The sequence below is a fragment of the Glarea lozoyensis genome (assembly GCF_000409485.1).
Source record: "Glarea lozoyensis ATCC 20868 chromosome Unknown GLAREA17, whole genome shotgun sequence".
Lineage (NCBI taxonomy): Eukaryota > Fungi > Ascomycota > Leotiomycetes > Helotiales > Helotiaceae > Glarea > Glarea lozoyensis.
The window spans coordinates 162,678-179,643 of record NW_007360991.1 but is presented as its reverse complement, the minus strand read 5'-3'; the positions used below and the strand labels follow the sequence as shown (position 1 = coordinate 179,643).

The 16,966-nt window shown below is 44.9% G+C and overlaps 6 protein-coding genes across 6 annotated transcripts; 2 read left to right on the top strand and 4 right to left on the bottom strand.

Moving 5' to 3' along the window:
• Window positions 1-684: 684 nt before the first annotated feature.
• Window positions 685-5,731, bottom strand: GLAREA_11892 (P-loop containing nucleoside triphosphate hydrolase; the record flags this gene model as incomplete). Its single annotated transcript, XM_008082674.1, has 16 exons — window positions 685-910; window positions 979-1,353; window positions 1,412-1,495; window positions 1,586-2,011; window positions 2,101-2,266; window positions 2,318-2,382; window positions 2,432-2,482; window positions 2,532-2,603; window positions 2,670-2,793; window positions 2,848-3,174; window positions 3,223-3,385; window positions 3,449-4,212; window positions 4,276-4,425; window positions 4,493-4,558; window positions 4,622-4,901; window positions 4,958-5,731. The coding sequence occupies 16 exons, from the start codon at window positions 5,729-5,731 to the stop codon at window positions 685-687; spliced, it is 4,113 nt and encodes a 1,370-aa protein (XP_008080865.1).
• A 1,492-nt stretch (window positions 5,732-7,223) lies between these two features.
• Window positions 7,224-7,649, top strand: GLAREA_11891 (uncharacterized protein; the record flags this gene model as incomplete). The annotated part of the gene is made up of 1 exon (XM_008082673.1): window positions 7,224-7,649. One exon carries the CDS (start codon window positions 7,224-7,226, stop codon window positions 7,647-7,649), a length of 426 nt encoding a protein of 141 aa, XP_008080864.1.
• A 179-nt stretch (window positions 7,650-7,828) lies between these two features.
• GLAREA_11890 (Isochorismatase-like hydrolase) lies at window positions 7,829-8,467 on the bottom strand (the record flags this gene model as incomplete). Its single annotated transcript, XM_008082672.1, has 1 exon — window positions 7,829-8,467. One exon carries the CDS (start codon window positions 8,465-8,467, stop codon window positions 7,829-7,831), a length of 639 nt encoding a protein of 212 aa, XP_008080863.1.
• A 477-nt stretch (window positions 8,468-8,944) lies between these two features.
• GLAREA_11889 (S-adenosyl-L-methionine-dependent methyltransferase) lies at window positions 8,945-9,898 on the bottom strand (the record flags this gene model as incomplete). The annotated part of the gene is made up of 1 exon (XM_008082671.1): window positions 8,945-9,898. One exon carries the CDS (start codon window positions 9,896-9,898, stop codon window positions 8,945-8,947), a length of 954 nt encoding a protein of 317 aa, XP_008080862.1.
• Window positions 9,899-11,606: 1,708 nt separating this feature from the next.
• Window positions 11,607-15,892, top strand: GLAREA_11888 (Ankyrin repeat-containing protein; the record flags this gene model as incomplete). The annotated part of the gene is made up of 5 exons (XM_008082670.1): window positions 11,607-12,115; window positions 12,167-12,240; window positions 12,393-13,399; window positions 13,697-15,130; window positions 15,239-15,892. 5 exons carry the CDS (start codon window positions 11,607-11,609, stop codon window positions 15,890-15,892), a joined length of 3,678 nt encoding a protein of 1,225 aa, XP_008080861.1.
• Window positions 15,893-16,194: 302 nt separating this feature from the next.
• On the bottom strand, window positions 16,195-16,817 carry GLAREA_11887 (uncharacterized protein; the record flags this gene model as incomplete). The annotated part of the gene is made up of 2 exons (XM_008082669.1): window positions 16,195-16,611; window positions 16,668-16,817. The coding sequence occupies 2 exons, from the start codon at window positions 16,815-16,817 to the stop codon at window positions 16,195-16,197; spliced, it is 567 nt and encodes a 188-aa protein (XP_008080860.1).
• Between the last annotated feature and the right edge of the window lie 149 nt (window positions 16,818-16,966).

The window sequence follows — 16,966 nt, the reverse complement described above, 5'->3', positions numbered from 1 at the left end:
TTCAATTCCTACTGTATTTGACGAGTCTGAAAACGTCTCCTTCGCGGAAAATGATAGATGAGATCCTAAGTCTCTATAAATGTCTATCTTTAAAGCTACTAAGCATGCATCACTAAGCGAGGATTCGGACTGCTGACTCCACCACAGTCTGACTTTTCCGCTCAAATCTTGTCTCATCTAATACTATAAACATCGTGCTGGCGGTGCAATGCGGAGATGTCGCCTCGACACGCCAATATAGAACCACGATTCTGAGTTTGCTTAATACGGCCAGCGCCAGGATAGACTTCTCTTTGAGCTTATGTTTCTAGCATTTGATAAAAGTCCAAAGTGATTGTCTAACCTTATGGCAGAATGGAAGTTCACCATGTACACAATTTCACAATGGGTTGTTGTGGATAGGATTTGTTGGCTCACGGAAAATTGTTATCAAGTTTTAAACAATAGACTTCTGTTCAGGCTCTGACATGTAGATACTTACATCTCTTTCACTAGCTAACTTCGTGATAGTGCTTGTACCCCAATCAGTTCATTGCTTGAATTAAATAAAATAAAAATAGACCATTTTTAAAGTCTTGTAAGATCTCGCTCCTGCCTCTCCTATCAATTGCAAAAACGACTCCAGTGTAGGGAACAATTTTCAAATCCCTATTCGAGTACGAAGCGAGTGCACCACCACAGCAATTAATCGTCTCCTGTCTTGTAAGTATCCAAAAGTCCTCTAAACAACGAGCTGCGCTCCGACAACAGCTTCGGGTTATCGCACTCCACCAATTTTCCATGATCTAATACCATGATACGATCGAATCCAACCAAGTTGTTAAGACGATGGGCAATAGCGATAATAGTGTAATCTGCAAACTCACTTCGGATCAAGCGTTGCATGAGTTCATCAGTCTTAATATCGACGCTATGCAAAGCATCGTTAGCTTGTGACTTTTTAATTTCTTCGTAGAACGACTCTGGGGCATCACGTACCTGCTAGTTGCCTCATCCAAAACCACGATCTTTCCGGGCCGCAAAATTGCTCTCGCTAGACAAAACAACTGTCTCTGACCTTTTGACAAGAAATTGGCATCGAAATCAGCATCTAGACCTCCCTTTTCCTCGATGAGGGCCCACAACTGGACTTTTGTAAGCGCATCCACGATCTGCGTACTAGAAGAGATTCCGCTGGGATCGACATTCTGGCGAACTGTGCCGGAAAGAAAATAGGCCTCTTGGGGAATGTCGTTGAGATGCGAGCGAACGATATGGCGAGGGATTGATGAAATATCAATACCGTCGATCGTGATTGACCCCGAGTCAATCTCCAGCATGCGGAAGAGAGCAAGCACGAAAGAACTCTTCCCACTACGTAACCGTGAGCATTAGGCCTCCTGAAGGTTTTAGAGCGGTGGGTTGAACTTACCTTCCAGTCCGTCCGACTATGCCAATCTTTTCTCCTGCTTTAATGACCACTGAGATCCTATTTAAAGCTTTGCCAGTAGCCACACTTTGAGATTACATTTAGTTTAGCCAAATTTCAACAAAATATGTGCAGGGTGGGACGACTTGCCCGTAGGAAGCTACAACTCCACGATACTCAATCTCTCCTTTGGCCGGCCATTCCTTCGGCGGGACAAAATCCTCGCCTGGTAAATTCTCGTTTGGTGTTTCTTTTTCAAACGATTTCACTCTTGAAACAGAGGCAATTGAAGTTTCCAGCTGTGTCCACACTGTCACGACGCCCATCAAAATTGCACTCAACGTCATCAAGTTCAAAAGAGCGATGCCCGTAAACCCGGAATTTGTACTATGTCGAAACTTCAGAATCAAGCTTACAAGAATGAGTGCAAAGCCCATGGCGAAGAGATCTAAGACGAGCGTGAGCCAACGTTGAATGCATTGGAGAAGATAAAATGGACGCTGAGAGTCGTCGAGAAGTCCACTTGCGAGAGTTATAACATCCTGTTGCCAGCCAAAGGCACGGATTGTGGCGAGACCACCCAGAGATTCGACAAAGTGGGAGCTACACAATAGGTTGCCGTCAGTTACATACATTCGATCATTATTGATAGCAAAAATAGTTTGTAGGAGAGAAGAGTGAGGATTACTTACTACAAAGGTGCCTTTGCTTCAAGGTCAATCATTCTAAGCTGTCTTGATGTTCGTAGGTATACTTTCTGAAGTAAATAAAGAAAAACAATAATAAGCGGGAAGCTTATAGCGAGGTAGTAAGATGCATTCACGATCAACAGAATCTGGCCGATCATGATTGATGTACCTTTGTGTTTGATCAGCAGATACTGAAATGATAAGAAAGAGCAGTACGTACTGCATGCCATGTTCATCAATGCCATAGGTAGCTCCGAGTCTATAATTTGCAAGTCTTGTCCAAACCTGCAGAGGTTATTCTAGCACCACTTGACGATTCAACCAGAGATCATACCTGTTCAGAGTCGTTCCAGTATCTGTTTTGTCAAAGAATAACATTGGTGCACTGTACATGTATGAGTTAGCAGTGCCATCAAAGAGGCTAAATATCTTACCGCATGGTTGTTGTCAAAATCTTCCAATGGATTGATTTTCCGGAGCTTACAACCAACGTAACGAAAGAGTGTCTATATCACGAGTCAGTGAGAAAGCGAGCGATATTTAACACTTGAGGTGGCCAAAGGCTATCCTACTTTACCATCGCTGCAAGTGCAAGCATTGCTGCAAATTGCAATAAAGCGTAGATTCCTATATATTTTCCTATCGCGTAATCCGCATTACCATAACTAGCTTCGATCCACCATTTTATCCAAACAACTAAGTCCTTGTCAAAATGCATATCAGCATAACATAGGAATGTAGAAAACCTACGAGGGAAGATATAGAAGAATGCATAGATTGCCACGAACGCGAAGAATAAAAATGTTACCATGTTTCCAATCGCCTTGAAATAGTAGATCCAGACTCGGAAGTCACCATCTCGAGCATCAAGTTGCTTCATGGCTGGCGTCTCCGGCTTATCTCTAACAGCAAATACTGAGCCTACGAAATCTCCCAACCTTAACTTGATGACGGGTTGTTCGATTCCCAGACTACGCACATAAGAGTCCTTGGATTGTAGTTTCGTGAAAGAACCTTGATCGACTACTGTACCATCAAGCAAGACGATGATGTGGTCAGCTAGGGGAAGGAGATGTACTGTCCAGATCAGTATTAGGCTTAGGATTGTTCATGTATAATACGAACCAGCGTGAGTAGCGAGAATAACTGTACGCCCCTGTCTTCGGAGCAGTCCCTGTGGCCCAAAAACACGAGCGAAGACTAAGCTCTCGGTGCTAGAGTCCAGACCGCTGAGGATATCATCGACGACAAGAAGATTCTCTCGAGCATAAATCGCTCGCGCAAGGGCCTAGACTTCTGTATTAACTCTGCAATACAGGTAAACAAAGGATCAGAGAAAAAAAGGCCTTACCACTCTCTGTTTCTGACCACCGCTGAGTGTAATTCCTTTACTTCCAAGTTTTGAATGATCTCCTTCGGGAAAATTTATGAGATCTTCCTCTAGCGCACAGGCATGCAATACAGTGCTATACCAGCTGCTATCAAATTCCGAGAACCCAAGAATGTTCTCACGTACTGTTCTGTTAGTGAGCCAGGGGGTCTGATCGCAAAACGAGATATTGTTTGGAGAAACTTTAACAGAGCCAGCTGAGCTAGGAACTTCGCCAAGGAACGTTTTCAGTAATGTCGTCTTCCCGGACCCTACGGGTCCTACTATCATGGTCAGTTTTGATACTTGAATTTTTAGATTGATATTGTGTAGTATTGGCTTCGCATCTTTCCCCCAGTTGAAACTTCCATTCTGGATGCTGATGACCGTGAGACAGTCGTTAGTATCTAGTGATGCCGATTCGTCTCCTATAGTAACCGAAATACGCGAAGTTGTCGCCCTTTCCGTGATTGAAGGAATCTTTTCGCTGATAGATGGAGATGGTGCTATGCGGTAATCGTGGCGAATTTCAGATTTGAGGAAATTTTGGATCCTGTCAAAACACGCTACTGCTGCCATCAAATTGGGAACGGATTGAAAAAGAACACTCAAGGGCTGAGATATCAGTGTCATGAGTGCCAAAGCTGTGAATACTGCACCAGGATCTAAAGAGTCACCCCTATGTTTGGTTATAGCCGTATACGTTGCGAGGGCAAGAAGAGGAGATATCAATACAGGTGTAAAAGCTGCAAAAGAGAATTATCCATCAGCATATTGACCCCGAATCTATCTAGCATCATTACACGTACCTAAAAGCGCGGAATAGACTTGATGCCACCTGAACTTTGCCGAAGCATCAAGCTCCTCAAGCCTCAGGTTTTTTACGTTGCTGGTCATCCTCTCTGTTGAACCAGACATCTTGACTCCCTTTACAGCGCCAAGCATATTTGATGTGACTCCTAGGACTGGTTTTAGTACTGGTTGCTGTGAAAGATGCAGAGATTCTACCTATTCTTTTTTCTATACTGCCCATCCACGCTGTTTGGCGTCTGCCGGCGGCTTTGCCTATTCTACTGGTGATGATGCCGACAACTACAACGCCTTAGCGACAAGAATGACGTCGAAATCAGATTTTGTGATAAATCAGGAGCTTACCAACAGGGACTACTAAAGGTGGAATGAAAGCTTGGCCAATCTGAATTTTTAGCAGCCAAGAGGCTATCGCAACTTGAACAACATTTGCCCAGGTCTCGTGCAATGTTCTTAGACCCGCAGTGATTCTCTCAACATCCGCGCTCATTAAAGTTACAGCCGCCGAATTACTCAAGGCTGTGCTATCAAGCTCGATAGTTTTGTTGTAGATGGCAAGCACGAGAACTGCCCTGATGGCAATGATTGCTTGGTATGTGTTGTGCCAGTACCAAGCGGTTGATATCTATCGGATTTTTTTAGTTATGCTAACTAGAGAGAGAAAGTCGTGAGTGAACTTACCGCGACACCAAGAAATACTACACCATATGCTCCAACTAAACCATAACCAGTATTTACATCGTCTTCTCCCTTTGCAGATGCATCAAGAAAATGAATTATACGGAGCAGAAGAAGGGGTTGCGAGATTGTGAAGCCAATTAGAAATAGCCTCGGGAGTATTGGTTGCAAAAGCTGCCACTTCAGTGCTTGAATTATCGACCAGATCAAGGGATGTTTACCGTTCTCAGATCCTATAGTATCAACCTCTGTTAGCAAGTCCAATTGGTCGTAGCAGAGATCATAAAGCCCACCTTGACCCCAGTAGCCCTGCCATCGAAGTTGTACTGAGCCATCCTTGAACTCGTGCGGAAGTTGATATATATCTGACAAAGATAATGATCTGCCATACCCTGTATATATCAACCTGTTCATCCAGAAAAACAGGCTCCTATTGATAAAACCACCAGTCTCCTCCGGTCCATAACGTTGATCTGTGATAATCAAAGACTGAGACTTATCAAATGATTCAAGGAGAAGCAACAAGGCTTTCACCACCAGCGATGCGCTGAAAACGCGCTCTATCTCAGTGTTCGCACCAATCTGCCATATGGTTCTTGTGCGCGCAGCATCAAAAACCAGCGAGGGAAGCAGATAAACACTAATGAGCGTAGAAGGCTGCACAGATCGGGTGTGTTCGTAATAGGACAACACGAGCAAAATCAGGGAAGATATGAACGCCAGTGCTGCAGCAGCGATTGAAACCGATGTTCTTTCAGCAGAATCCCGCGACCACATCACAAGCAGCGCGAGCTGTAGTGCCACATATATAAGCCATAATGCCTTGATAATTCAGTCAGATCTAACCATAGATGATGTTTGAATGCGCTTACTAGTTTTGCGAACAACGGAATGTATCCTTTCACCACCTTCTTTTTTGAGAGAAGCAGAAAAGCTCGCAGAGATACAAACAACAACAGAATTGAAGACAGCGGGATTGATAAGATGGCCTCTTCAAAAAGCAGCGTAAAGTCGAAGACTCGCCGACATGCCGCAACCGAAGGGCCAAAACTATCATCCAGAGAAGCAGGACAGGAGACTCCAGACGCCATACTCGCAAGAGCACCAGGCAGCTGTAACTGCAACCCGCACAAGCTACGACGTTATATTTTGTGGCAGGTCCTTGGGCAAAAAGACAGTTCGCTGTTGATGTGCAGAACTCTCAAGTGCCAGAAGTGCGGCAAACGAGCGTCACACAGAGAGTGTTCTTTCGAACGACTGAACCGACAGAGGCAACGGAGAAATGGAGAACATAAATCAGGACAAGTTTGTTGAACAGTATATTTCAGGAGAAGAAAAGCATTCCAGAGATATCTTCTCGGCTGACGCGTGCCTTTGCATAAAGTGCCACCTCTCTAAAGTTCAGTCAACCTTGTTTGTTGGGTTGTTATTTTCAATGCTTCCGTTGGTCAGCTTTGCTATTTAGCAGGGAAGGTTCGATAAATATTATGCAACTCAGAATCTCAATGCAGCGTGATATATCAGATCCATAATTCTTACAGTTTGACCTCGCATCACACCTCTAAAGTGGAATTTAGCATTTGGCTTCCGCTTATTCAGAAGACTATAAAAGTCGTATGTAGGTTTATCATGACATATGCAATCAAATGCTTGAATAGAAATGAGGTGTTTTGGCCTCGTTGCTGGCTGACTGAAATTTCGGTTGCGCCAGACGAAATCAACCCAACTCGCTTATAATTATGGCGTAATCAGTGGTTGATAATGCACAACTATCCACCCGTGGTTACACGTGATGCCAAGTAGGAGGCAGGAACTGGCGATAATCTCTTTAGGTATAATTCAAACCGAGATTCAAAATTCGAAATATGCGAAGGCTGGTATTCACGTCTCCAACGTCCCCTCGTGGATTTCCAAGCGTGTCGCCACTCCACCAGCTCAGATGAAGTAAACATATCGAAGAATCCTACCTTCCGTATTGAACGAGAATACTCCTGCTTCAATGACGGCATCCAAGGGCAGAATCACGTTTTCGCTTGTTTCAGTAACGATTGGCATTGTGCCATCGCTTTATTAGCTCAAGCTGGCTTAAAATACGTTTTAGTAAAATAGGGCCTTAAATTAGATTATGTGCTGCTTGTTTTATGGCCGTTGTGCTACAGCACGCACGTGCTCTCGACCCCAATCTTCTCGATTCTCGGCTAACAAATAGGGGGGTGAATCACATGGAGTGACTCACATGACTTCCGCCTTTACTTGTACATCCGCTAGCATGCGAAAGGTGCGTCTGGTCGAAATATCGACGGCGGTGCTTGAATTTGAATGTCAACGTACCAGCGTACTGCACGGAAGCATGCGCATCACGTTGCCGATGCAAGATAGTGGGATACCAGCACTCTCACCACTAGCACTTCTATACCAAACTGCTGTCTTGCGATATATGCAACAACCTTCAGGGCAAGGGGTTAAGAACACTAAGCCGACAATGGAGAACAATACAATTGGTGCCGGAGAGCGAGAGAAAAGCGTACCGCAATCAGGTTATGCTTTGCAAATTTCACTACCAGTAATTTCCCATTCTTCACAAAACGATCCAACTTCAGCACCTCAACCTCAAAACGCATTAAAATATCTTTCGAATGCCCTGACGAATCCAAAAGCAGAAGCTCTTGTGGCTGATTCAGCGATTTCCCTCTAGAAGACAACGTTATACCCATGGGCTTAGATGCTCATATTTCGTTCAGCCCACCAACAGTCACATCCATCAACCCATGTACTACGATCCAACGCTTTTGCTCTATAAACCAGTCTCAAAACGCGCTTGACAAATCTATTTTCGCCGTACCAATCGCACCCCTATTGTACTTCGCTCGCTTATTAAATTTCCTTCGCCAGCCTCTCCAAGCAATCTACGACCTCGTTTGTTCCCAAAACCTCGCAAAACTCACCCTTCAAACTCTCCACATGGACATTCATAATTGTATCAGCATCAAATACTCCTTTCCCATCAAAAGCCGCCGTCGCATCCCCTATCAGCACCAATCGTCCCCCGTCTCGATTACCCTCATAATTACCCACGACATGTTGATTACTTGCCATACGCACTGTCGTATCCACACAATGATTCGTTGTAAGCCCACATATATAGAGCGTTTTAATGCCTTTCTTCTCTAAATCCTCTGCTAAACACGTCTCCACAAAGGGATTGTTTACAGTCTTGGAGTAAACGGGTTCATTTCCCTTAGGCATGGCGCAACTCATGAAATTGACACCTGGAGTAGAGGGGTGGAGAGGAGAGCTAGGGAGCACGGAGTGGTGACAGACATGGAATATGTTTGGGCTTTCGGGTTGCGCAGCGCGGAAGGCGTCGAGAAGTTTAACAATGTTGGACTCGAAGGCCGGATTGGAGCGGTTGAGGCCCCAGTACGTTGGGTGGTTTAAGCCTTCCTGGATGTCGATAAGGAGGAGAGCCGTGTTTATAAGGGGATGATGCGGGATGCTTTCAGCGGAAGACATGGTTGCGCGGTTGTAGAGGTGGAAGCCAAACTTCTGAATATTCAAAAATATGGAAAGGTACGAAGAGCTTCCTCAAGCGTACACATCACATGGGTGGGAAGGTAACAAAAGGGTGTGAGTGACTCTAAACTTTTCTGTCGTAATCAGGACAAAAGTATATGCATGTTAAGCTACTCCTAAGAATCCCACTGTTCGGTAAACCTAGTGTGGTGGAGATCATTGTGGCCGTGCCATGTCACGCTTTTGTCCTATGACTACCACCCTAAGAGAATGAGCTAAGTTATAATATCCAAGTTTTTCCTGCATACTTTGGAAGCAACTGGCCCACCTAAGCGAAAGTTCGAATCTTTTTCAGCATAAGGTTCAAAAGCAGATACATTCACCATGGTATTATTACAGGTGACTCGCACTTGGACCGTAAAACAATATCAATTTTAGCTATTCGTTTCATGATACAAAACCCTAAAGTTTGCATATCTAAATATGCACGAATTTGTAAAGCTCCTCGTACAGGTTTTCATCACCCCAGAAATCTAACGTCTGCGCTGGCCTTTTGCCCACAGCTAGCGCAGCAAACAAAGGAATCTTCTTTCCACTATCATACTTTTCATCCAACAATCTATCCATCTCAAGCTTTACTTTGCTTAAATCACCCTTGAAGCTCGCCAGCCTCTCAATCGGCATGGGGTTCTCACTTTCCCAAAAAAATCGCATGAATCCCTCTTTCCCGACATTAAACCCAATATCTAAAACCTCGCTCATAACATCCCTAAACCCAACTTTCTTCAGTTCCTCTTCTACTTGTGTATGACCATACCAGTGTCTCGGCGGCAGTGGTGGTGGGCTCTCATAGAAAGGATCAACAGCTTTTGCAGCTTCTGTCCAAATGCTGTGAGGACCACAAACCTCATTAAAATCCCAAACCGCAATTGCAACCACACCATCTGGCTGCAATAGACTAGCCCATTTACCAAGCGTTCCTTCGTCGGCTGGGTTCGGGAGAACTTGAATAGCCATCGTGCTGAAGACATGAGAGAAGGACCCTTCAGTCACTTCACCACCAACAGGCGAACTCATGTCGGCCACTTGTGTGGTGACATTTTTCTTGTTGGCCAAGGCGCCTGTCGCCATCAACTTTTCAAGCATTCCTGGAGATATGTCCGTTGCGAGGATGGGTAAGGAAGGAAAGGCATCCGAGAGCAAGTGAGTAAGAGACCCGGTTCCGGCTCCAAGATCGAGAGCTCGTGGGTCAGAAGCAGCTGATATGGGATGAAGATCGTTTGTAAGCGTGATCAGACGGGTTGCAGCAAGCTTGGAGGATTCTCCTACCGCGGCATTGTAATCTGCTGCGGCGTTATTCCATCTGTTTGGGTCCGAGTAGTTGAGCGAATCCTCAGTATTACGTTCAGCACGAATGAATTTCGAAGCCATTATGAATCTTAACTTCTTGAGGGTCCTAGTTAAGGGGATAAAGAATATTTTACGTCACTGTCATCGGTGTTGTATTTGTTTCTGGTTTGTTGGGTTATTGTTGGAAATTTTTGGAGGTATAAAGATGATTGGACCCACGAGTGTAAGTCCCATCAGGGTCGGTTAACAGGAGCCAATTAAAAAGGCCCCATGCTGACATGATGCGCTTGGATTCACAGTGACAGCAATTTGCACGATGGCGTTTGAATGACAGTGAGGCATGTGAAGGGGGAAATCCGCAGAATATGCCTTGAATCGTGCCAGCGAACGTAACTTATCAAGCCAATTAAACGTGTAATAGTGTGGTAACCTAATTGGTCGCACTCCGGGTGTCCACTGCAAATGAAACGTGGGGTAACTTTGCAGTTTGTTTGAGTTCTTAACTGCTTTAGGGCCTGTTCGTTCAGATAATTCCGTGCCATATTCTATAATATGGCGATGTTTACCAGGGTGCCTTACCGTACTAAAAAATGGCTTATACCCGATTCCGACGTAGTTTTTAGCTAACCCTTTAGCTTTAGTACTAAGCAGGGCGAGCCCCTTTACCTATACTGTCGTCCCCACAAAAGAGAATATGGCCAGTGGCAAATTCTCTGATTTGTATGGGAGGAGTGAAAAGCTGGTCGGGACCAGCTTCTATCCATATCCTTAAGGACGAAAAGCGACAAAAAGCGACACTTTTAGGCGCTCTACGTTCTATAGGCTACAGGCTCTATAGGCCACAGGCTCTACAGGCTCTTGTTTTTAGGTATATCACGTGTCGCGAGGCTCTTGCCAGGGGTCTCTCACTTGCCAGGTTATGTAGTTGTACTATATTATAAGAGGTTTAGTCTCATCTTAATCCCTACCAAACGTCGAGAATATCATTCTATAATTTGGCGCGAAATTATCTGAACGAACAGGCCCTTAGTATAAACAAAAGCTGACGAGGGTCTGTAAGTTGTAACCTGTTTTTGCAGCCAGCTCACGCTGGACAAGATTATGAATTATAGACATGATACTTATTCGATCATCATTGCACAGTATCCAAAAACTTTTTACATTCTTAGTAAAGAATACGTCTTGAGCTTTGCCCGAAAAAGAATTGAGGCCACAAGATGTAGTTAAGACGTGAGAGAATGTCACTGGGATATTAGCTACTAGTCCGCTAATATTCTAATGGTCTATAGTGAGATCGGTGGGACTCTTTTTGAACTAGTCAGATTAAAATAACTAGACTACATAAAACTGCAAGTCTTATCGCACACACACTTGAATGTGGCCATACATCCACGGGGAACAACATAGGTGGCAGTAACTTTCGGCTTACATGAATTATGATCCAGCTTGAAAAATCATACTAGTCTTAAGAAGCTTAAAACTTCTCAAAAAGAATGCCTTACTTGCTGAAAATATTGAAAGAAAAGTTAGATATCTTGATAAATTGATCGCGTAGACGATATCCGGTATCAACTCACAAACTGCCTTGTACATCATGATCAGAAATTCTCGACTATGCAGTACTTTTGAGCACCTGTCGAGTTGCGGGACCTTATTACGCCGAGGCTTACACTAGGATTATACACACTCTTAAGTTACATCTGAGCTTGTCTAGGTGCAGCTTTTTTTTTACTTTCGCGATCGACTCATCGAACGGCTTTCATCAAATATTAGTCAAAAGTACTATACAATGTGGCTTGCAGCAGAAATTCTTTTAGAAGTTTTTAGCTTGCTGTCCCGTCATGAATTAAAGATCATTCGACTAGTTTCCCATGCTTGGAAGAACTCTGCCCAAGTTCTCCTTTTCGAAAACGTCAATCTGAAACTGACTCGTGAAAGTTTCAAACGCCTTCAAAATATTGCACATCACGAGGAACTCAGCAAATATGTGAGGAAGATTACCTACGACGCCAAGTTGCTCATCTCTGGAGACCTTGATGAGTTTCTTCGTACCGTAACCTTTGTCTCTTGGATTCGAGTTAAAGCCACGGCTCATGTAGGCTTTTCACATGAAAAGCAACACGAATACTTTTCTCAAACTACTCAGGCTAAATTAGAAACACGTTATCACAATTATCGTCGATATGTAAAGAGCCAAGAATATCTTTGTCGAAATGGTAACGCCAACGAGAGAACGATATTAGCAGATGTTTGTTCAAAGCTACCAAGACTTGTAAATATATTCTACAATATGAACAAGTAAGCAAGTCAGGTAGTAGTGATATCTCAGGCGCTGACCTTGACCCTAAGTGAAATTGACGACGGAGTCTTGGACAAACCTCTCTTTGCCTCTGGTGCGTCATTTTGGATTCTACTACAGACAGGTACGTGCAACTCACAGTCTTCCATAATTTCTCAGCATCTATTTTGTAAGTTGCAGTTGGTCAATTCTTGCTCTTGTAAACAAGTGACTTCTGGTTCCAATAAACATTCTGTTTATGCTTAAACATCTATACTGACAATGCTTTTGCTACAGCGTGTCTATCAAGACATACACAGCCACTCAGGACCATTTCCGGGCGGTTCAATTCTTACGGCATGACTGACAATCATTGGTTTGTTCATTGCAGAGATTGGGACGCTCTCAAAGAATGGAACAAAGCTTGCGGATCATTTAGTGACCCCTCTAATGCAATATCGGCACTTCATAACCTTACCCTGGAGTTCGAGTACGGGCGCCCGAACTCAGCACCAGAGGATGTATCGCAGGTTGCAGGCTTGATTAGTCGTGCAAAGTCTCTGAGATTGCTACACCTTTCCTTCGGACGGACTATCGAGGGCTATCAGTCATCCAGTATCATCGTTCACCTATCCAGAGTCATCGACGATTGCATGTATTGGGAACACCTTGAGATGCTTTCACTACAAGCAATAGCTACGAGCGAAAAGTCTTTGAAGAGCCTTTTGAAGAGGCAATCTTCCTCGCTTCGCCGCTTAGAATTATCGTGGATAATACTCGAGGATTCAGCCGACTCTGCTGACGATAAGAAATGCTCCTGGATCAGTGTCATAGAATTTTTACATAATGAATTGTCGCTGGAAAACATAAAGTTTGATGGTCATCTGAAGGCAGGAATTATAGACACAGAGTTTCCTTGGAGCGAAGATTGGCGTACTCAAAGTGAGGCCCAGGCTATCAACGAGAAGTCGTTTCCAGGGCTCTCTACGAGGCTCTACTATTCTGAAGATTGTTTAAAATATCGCATCGAGCGCTTCGTCACTCATCGCGGTCCAAGCCCCTTTCAAAAGAATCCGGGTCCACGAATGGAATACGGACGCTATGATATACCTGTGGTAGAGCAGGGTCGACTTAGGTATCCTACGTGGGTTGCTCATTTCATTGATGAGGACATTTCGTGGAGTTGGCGGGGAACTTTCTTATTGAACTCATGGCGCAAAATGACTCCTGAACCCGGTCGAGATAGTCTCGGTGAGTTCAGAGGTCGCAGGAATGCTATAATACCTCTGCTAGGCTGTCGAAGTGTATAGCCAATATGCTCTCAAGAATTGTGTAACATAAATTATTCGAAACCAAAAAAAGAAATCTTACTTTGCCCAGATGAATACTCACTACTTGAGGTTTAAGATTTGAGTAACTTTACCCTTGAAGGGAAAACAAAACTAAGCAACCACCCATCGACGACTATAAGCATTTTTGGGATTTCTTCCAGAACGCCAGCAAGCCAAATGAAATAACAAAAGGTTATTTGAAAAACTTGTTTGAGGGCTTAGACTCCACACCACCACGACCACGGGGGTTTGACGCTCATGTGTGAGTAGGGTTTCACCAACGCATATACACAGGACGTCCTTCACGTACTAAGGTGGGCAATTCGCTCCAAATGTCCTGAGTTTGTTGAAGACCTGTGGAAAGATCCAAGAATTTTGGTCAATAGAAAGCTTGATGTTGACGGGACCAGGCCACTATTTTGGGCGCTAGATGAACATTTCGATGAGGAGACCTTTCAATGTCTGCTTGATTGGCCTAAAGTAGATGTCAACTTACAAGACGCGGAGAGAAACACGCCACTCTCATTGGCTAGCCAGGAAGGAAACGCTAGAGCAGTCGAGTTGCTATTGAAAAACGGCGCGCTGACGGAGTTGGAAGGTCAATACGGAAAAGGACCCCTTATGCAAGCTGTAGTGCACAATAAACAAGACGTGGCGAGACGGCTATTGCAAGCGGGCGCATCCATTGATCGTGACACTTGCGAAGGCCATGATGGAGCTATTCACGTCGCGATAAAAACGGATCAGAATTTGGTAAAATTGTTGCTGGAGTACAAATTGAATATTGAGTGCAAAGGTGACAGTGGCAATACACCACTCATCGTAGCAACGAAAGAAGATGATCTTCAAACAGTCGAACTTTTGCTTACTCGAGGTGTCAGCACCGAGGTTTCAAACGACGCTTGTGAGACTCCTTTTCAAGTAGCAGTCCAAAACGGGAACGTGAAAATTGCTCTAGTGTTACTCAAGCATAATGCAAGTACAGATAAGTGGAGTGATAGTCGAGACACGCCTCTTCGATATGCACTTCGATGTGGGCATGAGACGTTGGCCAAAGTTTTGCTGCTACAAATAAACGCTGACTCAAAGTTGCAAAATCGATTGTGGACTGAAAACGATCTGCACCTTGCAGTTACGTCTGGTCTCGAGGATGTTGTTAAGCTCTTGTTACAGCCGCCATTAAGAGACAAATTGGATCTGGAGTTGAAAAATGTAAATGGCGAGACAGCTCTGATGCTGGCAATGCACTCTTTGAATGAACCCATAATCTACTCGTTGATCGCAGCAGGTGCAGATACTCATGTTTGTGATCGAAGCGGCAAAACGGCGATAGAGTTAGCTATACTGCATGAACGGCATGAACTAGCGAAGAGTTTGCAGCTTTTCGGCAATCAAAACAAACAAGTCGATCAATTAGGCGATCCGCATCTTATTATAGCGCTTAAATTGCACAGGGACAAGAAAATGCCAACTTCTAAATGGCTGAAGCTTGTGGAAGATGTGCTGAAAGCTGGAACTGATGTTAATCGACTTGGGGGGCGAGATATATCCGCTCTCCACGTGGCTGTTCAACGCAGGGACATAGCGTTGATTCAACTGCTTCTGTCTCGTGGAGCGGAGGTAGATACTATAGACGCGAACGAGTGTACACCACTACTAGACGCTGTTCAAAATGGCTCGGGTGGAAAGGAGCTGGAAGAAGTTGTGCAGTGCCTACTGGACGCTGGGGCAAATCCTAATTCCCAAGGAGGGGAATACGGCAACCCCCTCCAGGCAGCAGCATACCGAGGACAGGAATAACTTGTAATGCAGCTACTGAAAAAAGATGCCAAAGTCAACGTGGAAGGTGGCAAATATGGTTACCCGCTTCAAGCAGCAGCAGCGGCTTGGAGCGGAGAAGAGGTGGTTGAGATGCTGTTGTCAGCGGGAGCCAATGTCAACGCGTATGGAGGGTTACATGAAACGGCAGTGCACGCGGCTGTAATTTGTGGCCGTATCAAGGTGCTGAGATTACTGCTCGAGGATAGAAGCTCTACCGCTGACCTCGAATTGAAAGACGATCACAACCGAACGGTCCTTCAATCGGCCATAGCTAGCGGCGACAAGGCAGTAATTGACATGGTATTAAAGCATGGAGCAAATATCGAGGCGTTGGATATGGAGGGAAGAACACCACTTTTGGCAGCTGTGAATAATGAGGATGAAGAACTAGTTGAGCTCCTTTTGCGATATGAAGCCTCAACGAGAGCGAAAGATACGAAGGGGCGGACTCCATTTTTGATCGCAATCGAGAAGGATCTCGAGTCAATTGCAGAGCTATTGATGTCTACCTCGGACGTGAATGTACAAGGTGGAGTGTATGGGTCGGCGCTGCGAGCGGTAATGTATAAGGGCAATAGACGGGTGGTCAGAAAGCTGATGGATGCTGGTGCGAAAGTAGACGCGGCTGTCGAAGAAATCGACTGATCGCAGCACATATTGTGCCAAACCTGGCCCGCTTGAATCCGTAGAAAGACAACTATCAATATCGTCATACAGTTTCTCTCTTTGGGTCTGCTGTTCCTTAGCGCAATACGTGCTCAGTTGTGCTTTTCTTTGCTTTCTTTCCTCAATCAATGCTTGACAGCCATCAAAGCACTATCATTCTCCGTGGATATTCCCAGGCGTCTGTCCAAGATAGTCGTAAGCACTCGGTTGTCATCATGTTCGTTGCTCATTTTCCATGGATTCGATAAATTGGTGCTGTGTATTTCCCCATATTCCAACCCTCATCCACAACCCAACTCCATCCCACCACCCATCATACCCACACAATCCACATCCTCACAACTCAATATAACCTCCTTCACCTTCTCCACCACCTCATTAACCTTCTCATTCTTGCCCTCCCACACCTCCGCACTTCCGTTCTTCACACGCACAAGCGCCTGACTCCCCTCCTCTCCCCAAACACTCCTATACACGTACCTCGCAACCACAAACGATACAAGCGCCCACGCCCAAGCAAAGCACCCAAGCGAAATCGTAACAAATAGCGTTGGGAGGAGTACTAAGAGTGCAACCCCAATCCAAAAAAGCGTGAACAGCACAGCTGATATGGCAGCAACGGCGATTGCGCCTGCGCAGAAAGCGAGGAAGAGGAGGATCGGAAAGGTAGAAGCGAGGATTTGGAGAGCTAGGAATGACTAAAAGAACGGATGATTAGCCTGATAAACGCGTGATTAGGAAATGAAACACTTACGAAAACCAATGGATTCTCCCTCGCAAACCCGCTGACGTTTTCCCAGCTCTTCGCACGCGTCTCGGGACTCACGACGCGGTTTGCGAGGGCTATGGTCGTATCGTATATCTTCTCGACGATGGAGGGAGATTTGGGGGGTTGGACACCCATGATTGATTGGGTTGCTGGATTGCAAGAAGCTTTCTGGGTTGGAGGACGATGAGAGATGGAGGGGAACGTGTGAGGTTGTGGATGAGGTTACACAGGATGTTGATGACGAAGATCTTGGCATTAATAAGGTACGCCACCACATAACCTCC